This window comes from Pollicipes pollicipes, unplaced genomic scaffold (assembly GCF_011947565.3).
Source record: "Pollicipes pollicipes isolate AB1234 unplaced genomic scaffold, Ppol_2.1 Scaffold_7261;HRSCAF=8764_pilon_pilon_pilon, whole genome shotgun sequence".
Taxonomy (NCBI): Eukaryota; Metazoa; Arthropoda; class Thecostraca; order Pollicipedomorpha; family Pollicipedidae; genus Pollicipes; species Pollicipes pollicipes.
The window spans coordinates 27,319,796-27,339,462 of NW_023597054.1; the positions used below are offsets into that span (position 1 = coordinate 27,319,796).

Here is a 19,667-nt window from a genome sequence, read left to right on the forward strand (position 1 = left end):
GGTTCGGCTCAATCTGGTAACTGCCAAGGATCGCGTCCTGCCAGGGCAGCCTGTAAAGCGGACCGAACGCTGCAGCCTCCCAGGGTACCGCGCGTCTGCAGCGACGCTTTGAGATCGCTACAAAGGCCGCAGACGGCTGATGAGCTAAATCTGCTCTAAGGACATGCTGGATGGGCTTTGTATACAAACAACAGCCGTGGTTACATTTGCTCCGAGTCGAACCGACCCGTGCAAGGTTCCGCATTTGAATTAATCCAAAGGGAAATGTTTCCGTCACGTCCTCGTTCGCGACAATACTTGACACGCCACGTTCGGGGGGGGGGGGGGGGTTGACAGGTTCCGGTCACGTGCGGTACACTGAATGAGCCACGGCGCACCCGGCCAGATATATCCGGGCTGCTCTGGTCATGTTAGCGTCATGTGGCGGGTAACATTTGTGTTGTGGGTGTACGAAAACCAGGCATAGAATGTAGTAAGCCGACGATAAAACCGTGTCAACATGCCGTAATTACGCACACCTCATCGCATGCAATGTGTTGCTGAAGGAGTTACGCAACACACACTAAGCATCGCACATACTCATATTTTGCAGCGTTAATGATAAAAAGGTCACGTCACTACAACAAAAATACTTTCTTCTGACAAAACTGCTATGACACTACCTACAAGACATAACTTCTATATGATTATCACTGCCAAAATTTCCACAGGCCGAATTAATTGCGCGACAAAACCACACGGACTAAAGTTCCACGTGATATTTCTGTTACAAAACGGTTAAGGAAAAAATTTCCCCACAAATTACTTCTACGGACAAAATTTTCGACGACAATGTTCCGCCGCAGCAAGGTATCCATACGAGTAATGTGTAATAACCCCTGCCGCAGCAGTTCGGTCATATAGCAGAAATGTCATGTACGCGCTTTGTTCACGGAATGTTTGTCGCATCATAGTTTTCTAAGGAGGTTTTGCCAGTGGAAGTAAGGTTACGTAGAAGCATTGTCCGCATAAGCCTTTTCAGCGGCGGTTTTGCGGTTTTTGCGGTAGTTTTATCCATGACAGTTGTCATGTAGAAGCGTTGTCGCAAGCAAGCCTTGTCTCGCACGTGTGACGTGCGCGTTTTGTCAGCGGCGTTTTTGACGTGGAACCAAGGGTACATGGTTCCATTTGTCAGCTGTAAAAACCAGCAATCATGGTAGGGGACTTGGTGTAGACTCCCATGACCAGGTTCTGTAAATGGTGTAGACTCCCATGACCAGGTTCCGTAAAGCGGAATGTTCTGAGCCGATTTGTCCTGGGTCACGATTAACTACTGCTGTTTAAACCCAGTTTCTTTGCTACTGTGTATCTGCACATTACACTTAATTAAACAGCAATGATGACAGCATTATCAAACGAGGCAAATGCGACCGACTTCAGTAACCCAGTAGGGCAGATCAGCGGAAATACTGCCACTCATGCAGGTGAGCGATGACCGCGACGTACAGTCTTGAACATCATCATGAGTGAACGCATTACCGCCGACACTCGCCCTTCTATAGCATCCATATTCAGGACCAAGATTCGCAGACATGTCAACCACGGGCGGCGTAAACAGCGTTGGCAGACAATGACAGCATGCAGCATAATACAATGCTGTAGCTTTCGTCTCATTCCAATCAACAGGTTCATCTTTTCTCAAGTGCTGTGGCAATTTCTGGGTCTGTAACTTAAGCGCACGCCCTATAGCAGCCTAAGAGGCCTACATCCCAGTAAATGCGGCGTAATAATCTACCAGCAGTCTGCCAAAACTTTCAGCAGCTGAGCTGATCAAAATCGTACACACCCTGTGAAAAAAATCACGCTATAACCATTCTCAGAGGTTTGTAACCTTAGCTTTTGTCAAGTCATGCCATTAATTGTTACGTCAAATCACTTCATGCGCTAAAAGGAGTGTTATACCTTTAGGGATATTTAAAAGACATTCTCCAGTGAAACCTCAGGTCTGGTTACGTCTAATATCAACACAATGGGTAGTGCACTGCAACGCCGTCAATACGTAATAACGATATCAATTTTAATCATTTTCTTATCCAAATTACGCTGCTAACGCTTTCTAACAGCACTACGCTTATTTTTTTGCGCTTACGACAGCCGGAAGAGTCCGAAGGATCTGTTGGGGGGGGGGGGGGGGGGGGGGGGGCGGCCAGCTGTTAATGAGTAGCGTCAGTACAAATGAACGTTTGTGATTGGAATAAGTGCTGCAATGGCCAGTTCCGAAGAACCGCACTGGTTGAAGTTTGAACTAGTGCGTTGCTATAACCCATATGATACCTCATTTCCCAAAGCCAAAGTGCGCTCTGAAAGAATCACTACAAGAAACGCCATAAGGGAGGAATAAAAGCCATAGTATCACTTTCCGTTGAAATTAGTGTGTTGCACACACTACAGAACACACACGTTCTAAAAAGAAAGATAAATGAAATGTATTATTTCCAAAGTGATGGGAAGGGAGTCCAATGACATTTCGCCCGGAGGAGCGGCTATTTCACATTAAAATTCTGAGCTATAAACGATTTTGAGAAAGCTGGTATTAATGACCAAACTGTACGCGTCTTATCTAACAATAAGTGAAAAGTACAAAATGCGTCATGCTCCATTTAATGCGCCACAGAATGAACATTCTGCATACTTGTTACGCATTGATTTCCTCATACTGAACTTGCTGGATGTGCAATCGCTTTTATGCGAAAGTGAGGTTAAGTCAAGACAGATCAAATCAACGAATTGGGACGCCCAAGAATACGAGTTGGAAATTAGTTAAATATCTTAGCGGTCTCTCCTTCCCGAAACTGTGTGTCAGCTATTTTGTCAACTTTTCGTTACGCAAGGCGCCATTGCTGAATTAATTCTCGTGCTCAGTCCATATTCTGGACCATAGCGACGATAGCTGGTTATCGGCATGGAACAAAAATGCGCGCTGATATGCAGCCACCGGTGTATTAGCTGCGGCGCTCTAATTACGGTGGCATTTGGCTTGAGTAGTTCAATACCTCCCAAAGCATATCAAATCTTGGCCAACCTAAAAATCGAACAGATAATGGTACTGGAAAAGTAACCACAGGCCTAGAATATTAAGGAGCGCTGCGCTGGAACTGAAAACGTCTGGAGACCGCTATAACTGCTAGCTGAAAAGTGGGATGTCTAGCTCTGCTTTAGCTTCGTGACGATAAAGTGCGTTTCACCTGTAAACGTCACACGAGTCATAAGATCAAAGAGAAAAAGAGGGTGATGGAATGAGAAGAATTATGGGATTGCGGGAGAGGGAGAGTGAGGGAGGGGGAGAGAGCGAGGGAGAGAGAGAGAGAGGGCGAGAGCAAGAGAGGGAGAGCAAAAGAGCGAAAGAGCAAAAGAGCGAAAGAGCAAAAGGGCGAAAGAGCAAAAGAGCGAAAGAGCAAAAGAGCGAAAGAGCGAAAGAGCATGGGGGCAAGAGAGCAAGAGAGCAAGGGAGAAAGAGATAAAGAGCAGAGAAGCAGGAGAGCAATAGAGCAAGAGATAAAGAGCAGAAGAGCAGGAGAACAGGAGAGCAAGAGAGCGAGAGAGCGAGACCCACAAAGAGCGAAAGAGCAGCAGAGCGACAGAGCAGAAAAGCGACAGAGCAAGAGAGCGACTGAACGATGGAGCGATAAAGCGACACAGCGATAGAGACACAGCACTGGAGCGATAAAGCGACAGAGCGGCAGAGCGAGAGAGCGAGGTAAGAAGTAGGGTGATCCCGCAGCCATCGGCGCTATCCCAGACCACGGGTCTTACCCCGCGTGGAATCGGACAACACTGCGGACGCTTTGGCATGCGGACGTCGTGACGCGCGGGTGCCGCGGCCGGGCCGGTAGCAGATGAGCAGCTGGCGGTCAGACCGCAGCTGACGGCCGCTGCGTACTCGTGGTGCGGTGAGACGCCGTGGCGACGCAGCTTTCAGTGGGAATATTGATTATGTGTATACATACATACATACATACATACATATATATATATATATATATATATATATGTGTGTGTGTGTGTGTATATATATATGTATATATATATATATATATATATATATATATATATATATATCGGGGTGACAGACCATGTACACTATTCTGGGCAGATGGCCAACAGACTGCATAACATAGAGTGTCCTACCTTTGGGGCATATTTGAAAAAGAAACATGCTCTAGTGAAAGCTCAAGACCAGTTACGTCTCACAATGGCGTTGGGTAGTGCCACCAGTGCCGTCAGGGCATAATAAAGATATCAGTTTAACTAGTTTCGAGTCGGAATTGGGCTGTCAACGCTCTGTAATAACACTAAGCTTCCTCCCTACTGATGCGAATAAAGGAAGCTATGATTGAGTCATCGAGGGCCCGCTACCAAGGAGCACAATGGCTGAATTTTGAACCAGCGCGTCACTATGACCGATACGATACTCCCGTTTCCAAAGCAAAAGAGCGCTTAGAAAAGAACGTATGCGGTAAACGCTATAGCGGGAAATCAAAGCGTGTGCCGTTTCGTTGAATTTTAGGCATAGTAGCTATATATTCACTTATTTCTTTGTCGTAACGTAGTGTTACAAGCTTTCGTAGCATTTATCACATAAACATTTTCACAGGGAAATGGAATGTATTACAAGGCACACGAAATGCTTTGTTTTCGAAGCGGTGACGAGACAGCCCAATGAAATTTCCCTAGGAGCAGCTCCTTCGAATTAAAATTATGAGCCATTCAGAGGGATTTCAAGAAAATTGGCTTTACTGATCAAATCGCACACGTCTGATCTAACCGTACGTGAAAAATACAAACAAAAAATGTGGCACACCCCCATTAAAGTGAGTGCTCCACATTTGAATGGAGTTTTTAACAGAAAAGGCTACCTTGAAGATCGTTCAGCGTGGTTCGCAGCCCTGTATTTCTAAAAATCTAAGCCTCTCTGGTTTCTGAGCTATGCGCCGGCGAAGATGTGCAGACTAGTTCGGGGATACTATTTTAAAGGTCACCTATGCATCCATGACGCCATAACAGCGTCATTCAGATCCTGCCATTCCATTGGCCAGGCGGCGATTAAGGTCAAGACAAATACCATTGGCAAATAATTTATATCTGGCGTTCGTGTGCATGGCGTCGAGACATAACGGCGGTCAATTGGCTTTCAATCATTGTTGCGGAAGGTACAATAATGCAATCAATGATGCATTGAGGTGCAAATTGCTGGAGAAATTGTGTTGCCCAGAGTAGTCTTTTCCACTGCAAAGTATACCAACACGTACAAGTGAGCTTATTTTATCATATCGGATGCTTGCCTCAGCATCTTCAAACGCAGAGAACACGCGCTCGGGTGAACGGTTGGGTACACTACTTGTTCGGTATCGTTCGATCGTTCGTCAACACGCACCCGTCGGCTGATGCTGTATTTTGAGGTTTAGGTATCGGGCCAGGAAGAGGACATACGCGTCCTCTCCTTGGCGGCGCTCGCGAGACGGCTGCCCCGTTACCGGGCGGCGCGGCCCCGCACAGGACACGGCACATGTGGCGCAGTTTCCGGGCTGGCCGTGGGACCGGGGTCGCAGGGAGGGTAAACTAAACAAAACATAAATCTAAAGGGAAACTCGACAGGGGACCGAGAAATGAAGATAAACGGGAGCTCAGAGACGGGATAGCAAAGCCGACATTTCACAAAAAAGGGGAACCGTGTAAAGGCAGATTTGTACGGAACACTTCTTGGGAAGAGGATCGATTGACCCCCGATATTTCAAACGCTAAGAGAGCTAGTGACACCACATCTAATATATATATATATATATATATATATATATATATATATATATATATATGCCGGTTTGTGCGATCACTCATCAAATTTGGTGGTCACCACGTCATGACATTCGGATCAAACAGGGTCAATCAAGGTAAAACGCCTGGTCGGTGTCAGAAGTTCTCGAGACTTCCTTACGCAACCACCTTTAGCCTGAACACATCTACCAAGCAAAAGATCACTGTTGTTCATCCCTCAGCCGCGGGCGCTGGTCGATACGGCGTAAATCCCACGACAGGGCGAACAATCCCCAGTTGCTGCCATCCCCTGGGTAGGAGCGGTTAAGGAAAACTCAGCCACACATCATAACTGAACCAGACCTGCCACCAACCAGTGAAGCCCGACAATCGCCCTTACCGACATTGCACGCTGCGGTGGTCATAAGTCAGCGATGCATCAATTTTGCACCACAAGGTGCGCCAATTTTGTTGATACCAAAAGATTGGCCATTTCATTGACTAGACCTGTGCAAAGTGTGGCACGGCTACGCCACGCCGTTCGGAGGCTGTTTTTGGGAAACAACTTTGAATGGGTCAAATTAACCCCACCCGAGCACGTGCAAGTATGTTATTCTTAACGATGCGACTGGAAATAGACTGGCAAACGCAGAACTGGAACTCCAAACCTTCACCCTGCTTTAATCCGAACAAAAACGTTGTTTTTTTTGGCACTGCAACCCCCAGCAACACTAGCAACGTTCACAAACAATTGGATTCAATTTGGCAAAAACATTACATGATTTTCGTCATGGGACAGGTGACCCCCTTTCGTTTGGATTTTGTAGGATTCAATGGCACCACACGGCACTGCCAAGCCGTGCCGGGCCGTAGAGCCCGGGGTGTTCACCCTCCCCGCTGCCGCGATGAAACGGCCAGGCATCCAACCATCGCTCGGGCCGCCGCCAAGTCAGCTGAGTAAGGTCACCCCTGTGACGGACGCCATCTGCAGTGCTTGGTGCGCCAGATGGGTCATGCCAGGACGCCGGCGGGAGCGCTCACTTGCCATCTAAATGAATACGCTGTTAGCGTGTTGCGTCATCGCCTAATAAACGCACGTGTCGCGGTCGTTTTGCTTAACTTGCATTTCATATTACCGTACGAAAGAGCGTGATTACCGTAACATAATATTAACCTTTCCTTTGGTCTGCGTCCGATGGCACCGGCCGGTGGCACGTAGCCCACTGGCTGCCCCTGCCCTAAAGCTTTCTCCATCCTCCGAAAGGTACTTCAGGTTCGTCGAGGCAAAATAGGCCTTGTACAGCGCCCCCCCCCCCCCCCTAAAAAACGTGTTTGGAATTGTGATGAAAGCATATGGGAGGAGTGATATACCTCGGAGAATAAATTGGGGGATTGAGCAGGAAATCCGGCCAACCCTACTCCAAAATTACCACAAAAAGGTCCGTCCCCCGACTGGGTATACTTCCTCTCGGGACTGGGGCGTTGAAGACCACTTCCCCTCCCCCGTGACTGAACACGAAACTACACCACTGCAACGGCGTAGTTCCGCAAAATGAGTCGAGAGAGGGAGAAGTGACCAGGCAAAAACCACTCAACCTACCCTCGATATACACCAACAGACAGATTCCTTCTGGGATTTGGCCCACTTTCTTTCTAAAGTTGTTGCTGGAGCCCACGCTAAGCGCCGACCTTCACCTCCACCCCACCCTAAACTGAATCAACACTCCACCCCTGCATGAAAGTACTCAAGCACCTACTTTAAGTCAGATTGTCATGACATTAATTCGGAGGCGTAGTTTCGCAAAACAGGAAGAGAGGGAGCCAGAGCCACGAGAACCGGCTAAATCTGCTCCCCAAATGCAGAAAAACAGCCTCTTCCTGGATCTGATCTACTCGCTTCGCAAAGATTGCGAGGGCTGGAGTCTCCCCACCCGATACGCACGCACGCACGCACGCACGCACGCACGCACGCACGCACGCACGCACGCACGCACGCACGCACACACACACACACACACACACACACACACACACACACACACACACACACACACACACACACACACACACACACACACACACACACACACACACACACACACACACACACACACACACACACACACACACACACACATGCGCGCGCGCACGCGAACTGAACAGGAAAGTACCATTCATTCCCTGCATTGATTCCGTGCTCGCTCTCCGACCAAACCTGAGTCACAAAATGTCTCAAAACCAACCACTGTCCACAATGTTAACGCAAGCTAGGTAATGGCCAATAATGGCTAGGTTATGGGGCAATCTAGGTAATGCATCAGTGTGCTGGTCCAACACTATGGAGATTCTCGATTCGAGAGTCCATCTCATATGACCTGAAGTAGAATCTGTGCCGCCCTGTGTGCCGCTTAGAAGTGCAGCGAGTTCGGGCGGTTCTTGAGGTGCAACCCACCGGGCTGCCATGACTATGGTGAAAAATGCTACCGACCAAACATACAGTAAGTACAGCTGTAGCAATATCCTACAGCTGTAGCTGGTACGTGGCAATGACGGATTACGGCACATATATTCGACTTGTTAAACAAGACTATCGCCTAGCGATGTTAGCGGTGCTGACAGGTGTTAGCAAGCTTTACCGGGTTGGAAATGGGGGAAGGGGAAAATTTGTTGACATGTTACCTGCTGTCGGTTCGCATTCAGATAATGAAGAGATTATTCTTTCTAATCGTTAATTTCGGTGAGTTTTGGAACAAGCACCAGCCGTGAACTTCTTTGGGCCGGTGGCGGACGGCAGCACCACTAGGCTCACCAGTACGCTCGCGCGACTATCGTACACCACGGGACCTCGAAAGCAAGATTCCATGTTTAAGAGGTTGGAGCCCTGCAGCTGCTTCAATTTTCCAGCAGCGTAATTTATAAAACGGATGCAAAGGAGCCGCGGTCCATGTCGTGTGAAAGTCGCAGACGAGAACATCTGAGAACTCCTGCATCCACCCTGCTTTTCTGGCTTTCGGTTTCATTTAACATCTACCCTCGCAACACCTCGTCCTCACAGACAGCATACTGCGGTAGACGCGATCGCACTGGCTGGCCTCACAAATGCAATAGTTGGTCTCGCGGCTTCAGTGGCTGGCCTCAAGACTGCACTAGTTGGATACACGGATTTACTGGTTGGCCTCACAACTGCACTAGCTGGCGACACGGCTTCCGTGGTTGGCCTCACGACTGCACTAGTTGGCGACACGGCTTCCCTGATTGGTCACACGACTGCACTGGTTGGAAGACCCATTGGAGCACTTGCCACCAGTCGTGAGAACCTTGAGAGGTTTTCGGATGCGGTGCGGGAAAGGATGTGCCCACCCATTTTTGGTTTCGTTCTTTTAACTGCGCGCTCACCTCCATCGCTACTACCATCTTCAGGTCGAGATGGAACAGACTTTGCTGTGCTTGATGAGCTGCAGACATCTTCTAGCCAGACGTCACCTAGCGCACTGCGGGGGCGGCTTGTGACTGTGGAGCGGCCGACAGGTTTACTCCATCCACCATGCGCGCGCCGCTGGTGACTGAACGCCCGCCGCCGAGACGGGTGACGATTGACAGCTGACCCCACGCCATTCACAGAAGCAAGGTGTCGGGTCAGCTGACCTCCATCGATCGACTACGCACAGCTTATGTTTGCACTGAGAACCACGAGCGTTGATTGCGTCGATTGCCTACAACGTATCTTCGTTCCACTCCCTTTGTCAGTGTTTTATATTCGAGTAAACTTAGCGTTGTTATCATTGAGCAAATGAAAAAGCGTGAAAACGAAATTAGCAACGAAAGACTTAAAATGCACCTTCGAAAAATCAAATTGCACATCTTGAATAAATCAAACTGAGGAAGCGACCAACAGGGCGCCAGCCAGCCGACGATGGACGTGGCCGCACATATTGACGTGCTGTCGCGGTCCTGGGAGAAACCTACTGAATGTTGAACCAAATGTGGATACCCCTATCTTTGCCACCACAACCAATTTTGTATCAACCGTTCCACTTTCCAAATGTACTTTACCACGCTGGTTTGCGAAACCAAAGCCATGGATGCTAAATTCGTATGAGGTCACAGAACAACGTGAATGTACCACCACGGATAAAACAATTGTTCGCCCTATCCTCCTCGTCTTGTGATCGTGTGCAAACAGTACTCGGAGCGGTAGTTCCCCAGCCGCGGTCATGTGTTAATGAGTTCTTGGAATGGCCGACCGATTTTTGGATCGCATCGTGTCTGCGTCGCAGCCTCGAAAGCCGGGGTGCAGTATTCGAATAACGAGACGGGCAAAACTACTTCTATGAAGTAATGTTGGAACTGCTGTGGAAACGTCACGATGACAGAGCCGAAGCCAGTTTTTAGAAACTGAAACGTCTTGTTATGGCGCGATCGTAGCGCTGCCAATCTGCTTCTTGTCATTTTTCCTCACCCAAGCACAGGCACAACGTGCGCTAAATCCGAAAAGTCGAAAGTTGGGCTAGCTTAGGAGAATTCATATTCGCAAATGGGACGTCAATGAAAATTTTCCCATCCTTACTGCCTGCCCTACAAGGCAGTTACATGGGCCTTACAAGCGCCCACGCAACCGCCCATGCCCACTGGCTGGCTGAAATGGTCCATTGAGAAATATGCAAACATTGACTATGTGATCTTCTGATCTGAACCTGCTTCGGCACTCTGTGAAAAATCTGCGCTGTATGAATGAAACTGAAAGCTGAAGCTATGCCTCACAGCATGGGCAGATAAGCCACCACCAGTCCTTCAAGTGAGGCCCATTGAGTCTGGGCACTGCTGAAAGCCCGGGGTAGTTATTCACACGGACTGTAAATTCAAATATTAAAATGTTATTGAAGGATTTGGATCACTCTGAGCTTCTCTAGAAAATATTTTTCAGGGCATTTTACTGATCCACATGTCAGTAAAAAGGAACCCACCAATTAATTGCCTACCACCCCCATATGCTGCTTTCAACCAGATACCTGGGTGCATGTTAACGCCAATCTCACAGGCACAGCGGCATGTAGGGGGTGAGTGGGTGATAACCCACCCACTTTTCATCAGTTTACCAAGAGTCCTATCATTGTCAATACAAAATCAACTTTGAGAAGGCATTTGGCCTACCTGCTTTTGGCTGTCACTCCTGCCAATTTAAGGTAGTTTAACACTAAGGTGCCTACTTCAGAACTGGCTGTTATCTTTAAAGCATTTTAGTAACCAGTTTATAAAAGCTAGCTGCTAAGCTGCTATGTGTCCTCATGCCAAAGATAACCAACCTTCAAAAGCATCAGGAGGCACTGACAGTTGGTGATAGCATGCATGCCATAGGGTCAACAGTAGTTGTCATAAGCAGATGATTATGACAATAAAAAAGGACTGTCTTCAGAAATGTGAGATGCAATATTTTGTAAGGTTCTAGATCATTTCAAAAGGTTTAATTTTTGGTCTATAATCATCTGGGGAATCATGATGTTCAACATTCAGAGGTCAAGAGAAGGGGATGTACCCATTTTACCATAGGCATATAGGCTAGGCATAGTCACACTAGGCTAGGTGTATAAAGTAAAAACTGAATGAAGGCTATGAATGGCAGTGCTTAATTTTTTGCATTATAAGATGGCCAGACACAACACTGTTAAAACCACAATATGGCCAGGTTAATAAGTGATAAGAATGGTACAAACACTTTGAATACAGTTAACCAAGCATCACCATGAAAATACCTCAAGCTGTTAGAAGAGGGAAAGGTCAGCGCTTCGGGTCTTTGGCTCAGTTCCCCAATGGTTACCACAAATCCACACCACTGCATAACATAAATACAAGGTGGCCTCCATGGTCTTGGCTTATAGTCTGTGGTAATGTTTGTCCCACCCAACTAGATCACCACCAGAGCGAGATCCGGCTTGCCGAGTCGCACCTCGCTGGCTCATGTCATAATTAACTTCCTCTGGGCCTGACACGCAAGCACCAATCACAAGTTCAATTTACGCGCGCACGACACCAATAACTGCACTCATTACTGACCTTGTCTCGGTTCATGCCGTGTGAAACAACGCGGACACCGCAGCTCCCAAGTTGTGTGCCGTGTGCAGCCGGGGATCATCTGCCTGTGCAAACCGGCAACTGCAAATTTGGTGCGTCTGGTTTGTCTCAAGGCTACCATATGGGTCCCATATAGTCCGTAAAACTCCTTGTTTTGGGGTTGAGTTGTCGCCAGCTGCTGGGGCTATCTCACTAGATCTGCACGATCTTATTGTAACTTGTAATCGATAAGGATGATGGATGAGAGCATATGATTTATATTGTGTGAAGTTCTACATGCGACGTAAGGGTAAAATATCCAGATTTCAGTTCATGGTGCCAAGGGTTTCAACCAGAAGCGAATCCAGGATTTCGTCAGGGGGGCTGGGCATGCAACATTGTGGAGCCCCTCTGTTTTGGGCCCCCTTCCAAAAAATATCCTTGCTCCGGCTATTCAATTCTGAGCTTATTATAGACGCTATTTTACTACACCGTAGCCATCCTGCTGTGTGCAGCCAACTGGAAACCGCGATCGAATGCACCTACAAGTGGACATATAGGGTCTCCGGGAACTGCGCAGGGCCTCAGGACAGGACAGCAATGGGCCTTAAAATGTCTTAGTCATCAACCTCTCAATCGGATAATTATTATTTTGCCTGCTTATGGGCCTTTCACATTTGCTTGCGGCAGTTCTTGTTCCCTGGAACCCCAAACACATACAATTTTGTGCTTAAAAAAACTGCGTCTGTTCGGGAGGCTTTGGGCCCCTTCAGAGCCTATGGGCTCCCTCGGGGCTTAAAATGGATGTGGCCCTGTGTCACGCCCCCCCCCCCCTTGGATCAGCCCCTGTTCCGCTTGAAGGATACATTTTTCAACTCTACAATAGACGATTCCCAGGGTAATCGATTTGTATTTGATGATGAGGGTCATGTCCTCGTTCTGATTCTTCTTCCATTAGCTCTCCCCAGGGGTGTTAATTTTTGAAAGTTATTAGAGGGGCAGAACCAATGGCCCAACATCCTACCCCATCCCCCGTTTTTCTCACAGGATTTAGCCCACTCTATTTTGATTAAACGCAACATATGTTTTTGATCTTTGTATAGTTTATAAAAGTGTTTAATTTAAGCAGTATAGAAGTCATGCAGGGTTGGATCCAGGAAGCAGACACTGGACTCACGCGTCCTCTTCTGATCGGCACGTGAAGGCGCCCCTTAGCCCCTTCAGAAGCAATCTTGGGGCGCCGATGGCGCTCTTCTATGACGGTCATGAGAGGCGGCCCGCATTTTGACTGTTGGGTACGGGGACGGGGTTAGCCAAGAAAGACTTAAGTCATTTCCATATTCCAGAGCTTTTCACTTTAAGCTCCCGAACCATTGCGTGTCTTATTGCGCTAGGTACGTTAAGTTTATTGCGTCGTTTTTCCCCTCAGCTGTTACGATTTTTATCTTGTGGTAAGAGCGGCCATAACTTTTTGTTATGAGGGTGGTACGAGAAGCAACTACGCAGAAAGATCAAAGAAGATAGTCTTTGTGTTATGATTTTCTTTTACTCACATCTTTTTGTAGTGTTCCAGCCGAAAACAGGGGCCAAGCCGACATGGAGAGGGGCCGGCTCAACATTGCGGGACAGGGCCCTCACAAAGGAACTCAAATCCACACCCGTGCCCTCCTGCCATGATATTTTAGACTGGTTTGGTCTGCTCGATGCCTCTAGGGGAAAATTACAGAAATTGAGGTGAATAATAGCATAAAATATTTCGCCAAATTTGTCTTGCTCTGTACATCATTCCACAGCCACGACTAGGATACTGCTGAATTGAAAAACTTCATGTGTGGCTCAATAACACAGCGATTAAATTGCTCATCGTGAAAATGAAGTGGGTTAAATCCGTCGAGAAACATTTGGGAAAGAAGAAAGATTTTGGACAGGAAAACGACTGATTCCCAAATATGGCGCCGATGTTTCGCGTGGCGCCTTGTGTTTGCACAGCGGGCGGTTGACCTCCTGTATATGCAGTGTGTGAGGGAGTTCATGAGCGGTTGGTGGTACATGTCTGGCATGGATCAGGGTGATAGAACACCATGAATTGTGGGGCCTTGTGTAGTTCGGTTAGCTGGAAGTTTGCTCCAGGGTTTGGTGTGTGGTTTTTCTGGCCAGGTCCTTGCAGTTGCATGTTGTCACAGGCCTGGGCAGCGTGATAGTGAATGCCTGATAGCGTGGGATTTGTACGGCCACCAGAAACTAAGGGCCTATCTGCAAGTTTGCAGAAACCATGGCAAATTTCCATTGAAATGTTTGGGGCTGCTCCATCCCCAGTATGATAACAATATGTTAAATTTTGTTATCCTTACAGTGAAAAAATGATGAATTTAAGATTTTGTTATGTTTTGTGAACTTGCTATTTCTGTTAATCATAGAACTGGTTATGATCCCCTCAATAATTTAATTGTATTATTTATCATACAAGTTTCAAAACTTGCCTCAAATTGAGGTGTGCCTGACCTTTGTTATGATGGGATCTCATCCAAATCTGTCATGTTTTGCAGAGTGGCATTGGGGGAGTGCAGGTTAATGATGTTCTATTGTGTGTGGATCCATTGTTCTGTGGTCAGGCCTTGACATGATAATGTTGCATGAAATGTCAGACTGAGCACTTTGGATGGAATGTGGTCAAGGTTCCTTTATGGCATGGAGCAGTGATGTATTTCCTTACCTTTTGTGAGGGACTGGAATCCTGCCCAATCAAATTTGAGGGGGGTATTTCAAACCTTGGAAGAAACCTGTTGTGATAGATTTATGGTAGATCTAGCCATTTATTTCTGTTCAGGCCCCTAGTCCCCAGCAACTTATGTTGCAAATCAGTATCTCTGATCTGAAATACCTGGTGAGCTCTATTACCCTTATGCCTAAGTTTGTTGGGGCCCTACTCCTAATCACCATCACCAGCTCCACATCACCCATGAGATCTCCAGCTTGGTCACCAGTACAGTGGCCCAATTTTTACCTTAACAGGGGATTGCATTGATACCTTGCATTTTAAAATCATAATATGCAGTTGAGTCACTTCCCTTGTTTAACTGGTCTCTTGCTACCTGGGAAGTTCCCCAGGACCCCCTTCTCTGTGATTTCTTTGAAGGACATATTATGGGAATCTTTTGCATTCACTCAATATTGAATGTTACAGTTGAATGCATTCATTTGAATGAATGCTTTCCAAGAAGTTTGTTTTGTGTACCATGGACCTACCACCCAAATTAAGGTGATCCAATTCACTGGATAATGTTACATGCCATCTTTGTGTCATACAGGAGTAGAGGGCTTCACAAGCTTCACAGCACTCTTGTACATTTCCCATCCAGCTTAACCACCATTGGCCAGTTGCCAGCTGATCTTCCATGTCATTCCTTCAAAACAGTGAAATTGCCCCATGCTTTTATTACAGTGCCTCTGGTGTTTGCACTGGACAGCATCCTTTCCTTCCCTGACACCTTCAAGCCTAGTACACTTCCTTGGAATATGAAATCTTTGGTTTGGGATACATTACAGTGTTCATGCTACACTGCTGCTCCTACTCCAAGATGCCAGCTGTAAACATATTTTTAAAAAGTTTAAGTGACCTAGAGCCCTTCTTAACTTACCTTTACTTAATTTGGGCTTCCTAAAGGCTAGATCTGAGTAAACTTTATGACCAAAGGAATGCTGATTTACTCTATCCAAGTGGAAGTCCTATCACACTATGTGTCATATCATTCCTTGATTTCCCATCCAGGAACACTGGACTGCTGGTATTCATGGTTAATGATATTTTGGTCTTCTTTTTTCAGGAATTGTTTGGAAAACAGCATCTGGAAACAAACTGAAAGGCCAGATCATCCCATAATATTTCAACAAGAAAGTAAAGATTTGAAATATGAATGAGTAAGTAATCAGCTTTGTATGTGAGCCGGGAGTATATATATATATATATATATATATATATATATATATATATATATATATATAGGAGTATAGTTTCACATTCAGTTGAGGGTGTCCCCTCCCCCACTCTGTGGCTCCAGCCCCTTTAACTTTGATAAGAAGTGGGCCAAGTCTGAAGAGAAGCCAGTTGGTTGGCATGTTTTGGGGTGTGTTGCATCATTTTCACCCCTCAGCCTGGCCTTTCAATTCACTTTGTGAACCTACACCCCTGATGCCAGCTGTGTGTTACAGTGACCAAATGCCAGATCAGTGGCGCAATGGTTTATTGTGTGTGTGTGTGTGTGTGTGTCACGCGCGTGCTCGCTGCACGTGCATTTGTGCGTGCATGCATGCATGCATACACGCACACATGTATGTGTGTGTACCAATGTAGCTGGGAGGTTGGTAGCAATCTGCTTATCAGCTGTAATGAAACAGGTAACATTTGTCCTACAGGCTAAGAATTTAACTCTAAAAACATTTGACAACAAACACAAACAAACAAAGGTGTAGCAAAACCTTTGGCTCTCGCAATTGGTTACCTAGGAATACTGAACACTTGGGTCTCTTGGGTCACCATTGATGGCCATCTACAAGTGGCATGAAAGTAATGGGTGATATACCTATGGGTGATATGGTTGAATGCAATCTTATTGGTATCATTAATGGGTTGCTGTTTTGGTTTTGGTTACAGTCGAATAAGAGTCTACATATGTGGAATACTGGAGGCATTTGATGGTGTGGACAGGAATAAAATTGAACATGTTTACATGCTTCAGTGATTTAGGTTATTTTTTAGAACAGATGTTTAGGGATATGCAATGGGTAAAGTATTTCACCAAAGTTCAGTGTGAATTTCCTGTTGAAGCAGAGCACTGGGCAGAGGCTGGTAATGTGAGTGCTTGGTGATTGGTGAGCACTCTTGCCAAGCTGTAGTCATAGCCTTTTTAGAATGCAAAGTTACAGCTGTGGTGTGAAACCATGCCCTTTGCTTTCCGCCTTCATTGCCCATATCGCTGTGTGTTGTGGAATGTGAAATGAAGTACCGGAATATCAAGCCCCTGGAATTCAGTTTAAGAGCCACTGCATGGCTAGGCTTTGGTTGTGTCATTACCGCCATGTTGCCATTATGTTTTCAGCAGGAACTGAGAGTCTTGTGTATTTTCAGCCGTGAAGCGGAGATGCGAACAGCCATTAATCTCAAGCTAGTAGAGACTGGAGAAAAGGAGAAGTGAGTGGACAGTGGGTGTTGCGTCTGCATATGCTGACCTGGCAGTGTTTCTGTTCACTGGAAATGCTGCTGGACTCAACATTTGCCCTTGTTTTATGGACAATAACTTACCTTGAGCATAGGAATCTATTTTTATTCATTTGATACCATCTTTCTGAGACAGAAGCCCTCCAAAGAAAGGATAATGGAGTAGACTGTTTTGAAAAGAATCAACATTTGTATTCACACCAAATAGCAAGAGCTGTTTTTTCCTGTTTGTTTTTATTTGGACATCATTGAAGTGACTGGAAGTGGTACAGTTTCAACATATAAACCGATCCAGGCCTCAAAGTGTGGAAATGTAAGTTACTGCAGCGTCTTAGGAACATTCCTTTAAGTATGTTTTCCAAACGAAGCCTCAAATTTGATACTTCTTGGGATATCGGCTTATGTTAAACTTTCGCGTCAAGGAGGTGGGATGGGCCACATCGCAATGAGTGACAATGCTTTCATTGTTCAGGTAAGCATAGTTCCTAAGTTATTTTAAATTTCATTCAGGTGTAAGTTTTGTATTAAAAACATGCCATTTGTATTTGTGTTTAAGGTCGTCATGAGCCATACATGAAAATGGTGAAAATTCTGTATTATACAAGCATCCTCCCCACATCCTCCCCCCAATGTGAAAGTAAGATTTTGCTTCAGAGACCGATCTCTGAATATTTCATGTCCCTAAGCAGAGTAGCGCCGCACTGGGCGCGATCCTGGCCCTGCGCCGTGATCTGTGGCCTCTATCGTGCCGATCTCCGCTGTGTAGCCGTCTAGCCTCAGAGGGCTGGTCTCTCCCTCCGGCAGGCTGAAGGAGCTTCTGCGGACTCGCCTCATCGAGTGCGGCTGGCGGGACCAACTGAAGGCCCAGTGTAAGGAGGTGGTGCGCGAGCAGGGCCTGGAGAACGTCACAGTCGATGATCTCGTCACCGTCATCACACCCAAGGGCCGAGGTCAGTACGCTTACATCCAGGGATCATCCCTGGATTCCGCGACCGGACCTCTGGATTACATCCAGGGATCAGGCACGCGCTGTCGACGTCCGTTCTAGGTAGATCGGCATGTACGCACGCTGGCGACTTTGCCGCCACCGGCTGCTTTCAGCGGCGCGTTCAAGTAGCCAATTGGTACTGCAGACAGGCGGTCCGATTCTAAGACCCCCTCCCCCCCCCCCTGACATATTCTCCAGGTGGCGCCATATGGACGACGTTGAACGTGGTGGGCCTGATTTTGCTAGTCAGATGTACGACTTGGCATGTTGTTTGTCCCTCAATCTATCCTCCAATACTCTACTCACAGGTCAGGCTTCTAGTCATAGAGGGGAGAGTAATAAGGCTAATTGTAGTAAGAATGAATGCTGAGGAAAATGTTTTTTGCGGCATGTTAAGAGTTTAGAAACTGAGGGGAGACTGACCCTCCGTGGTGTACAAAATGTTCTTCCCGTAATTGGTGACCACTGTCCTAATCTGCGGTGAATTGTCCGCTAGCCAGTTCAACGCCGTGTTGAAGTATCTGCTATGACTGTGATAGTTTCCTAACTTGTGCTTACCATCGATGGGGCGAAGTGAGGTGTTAATAACCTCTGTCGTTTTCAGCACTTGTCCCGGACTCTGTAAAGAAAGAACTTCTTCAGCGCATCAAAACCTTTTTGGCACAGCAGACCAGCCTGTGACGACCTTTTTGAAGACATCGTGGTTGGTCGCGCGGACGTCTGGTGTCATGGAGCCTTCGCATGGGTTACCAAGTAGCCCACCTCGTAGCGCTGACCTTACCAGAGGCCATTCGGTGCGGAGAATGAAAGCGGGCCAAGGTATATGTTAGGATGGTGATGGCACGCTTGATGACAGTGTGCTCTCGGCACCTTTGCTGTAAGTGTCCTGTTGGCACTGTCGCTGTGAGAATTAGGACCTGCTCGTGTCGTTCGTAGTTGTCGTCTGTCATCATTTGGGTCTGGTTCATTGCCGCAATCTGTGATCAGTCCTGAACCGCTGTTGTTTGTGATTCACGTGTGACTGAATGTGGCGCCCAGACAGCATTATTCTTGTCGCCACCTGGCCGTTCGTCCGCTGAACTAGCAGATGTGGAAACGAATGGGGTCTGGGTCACGCTTTGTCCCGGCGGCGACGGCGGGACAAATGGGATAATGCTCTTTCACAGAAATACACAATCCACTGCAGCTGCTGTGTGAAGCTTTCTTCGCATGAACTTTGACTCTGTGGGCGGCTTGACGCTGCGGTTCATGGGAAGTCCGAGATTCATTCACGCTGTTCGCAGCTGAGTAGCTCTGTGTTATAAGAGGTTGGGAGGAGGGGAGCGGGGTAGGCAAATGCATAAATGTACCCCAAAGCGCACCGCAATGCAGGTTTTTACCAATCTGCGCATCTGTCTCCCCAAAGTAACGTGGCTGCAACCCGCCTCCATCCAGCCGAACGGGACACCACATCCCTGGTGTATTCTTATGCGCCAATTGATGTGTGAGCTGGGAAGGACGAGGTAACCGACAAGGCACAAGTACATGAACAGGTACTCCTCGACTTTGACAGGGTTTCCTTGCACTGTAGGACGGTGTTTTATCAAGGCGTTGGATACGCCTTCATATCGATTGCTGCCATATGTG

The 19,667-nt window shown here is 47.1% G+C and overlaps 1 protein-coding gene across 5 annotated transcripts; it reads left to right on the forward strand.

Moving 5' to 3' along the window:
• Nucleotides 1-13,803: 13,803 nt before the first annotated feature.
• Nucleotides 13,804-19,248, forward strand: LOC119113190 (transcription and mRNA export factor ENY2). 5 transcript variants are annotated; one of them, XM_037237538.1, is made up of 5 exons: nucleotides 13,804-13,883; nucleotides 15,663-15,756; nucleotides 16,964-17,026; nucleotides 17,858-18,003; nucleotides 18,646-19,248. In XM_037237538.1, exons 2-5 carry the CDS (start codon nucleotides 15,749-15,751, stop codon nucleotides 18,720-18,722), a joined length of 294 nt encoding a protein of 97 aa, XP_037093433.1. In that variant the 5' UTR covers nucleotides 13,804-13,883; nucleotides 15,663-15,748; the 3' UTR covers nucleotides 18,723-19,248. The 5 variants fall into 5 exon arrangements, with proteins under 5 accessions (XP_037093433.1, XP_037093434.1, XP_037093435.1 ...); XM_037237539.1 differs by having other exon boundaries at nucleotides 13,852-13,876; XM_037237540.1 differs by lacking the exon at nucleotides 13,804-13,883 and adding an exon at nucleotides 13,903-13,926.
• The last annotated feature ends 419 nt before the right edge of the window (nucleotides 19,249-19,667 follow it).

Bases quoted from the DNA above. Each gene is read 5' to 3' on its own strand.
- LOC119113190 (XM_037237538.1), top strand. The intron at 17,027-17,857 runs GTGAGTGGACAG...TCCCTCCGGCAG, and splicing joins GAGACTGGAGAAAAGGAGAA to GCTGAAGGAGCTTCTGCGGA. The intron at 18,004-18,645 runs GTCAGTACGCTT...TGTCGTTTTCAG, and splicing joins CATCACACCCAAGGGCCGAG to CACTTGTCCCGGACTCTGTA.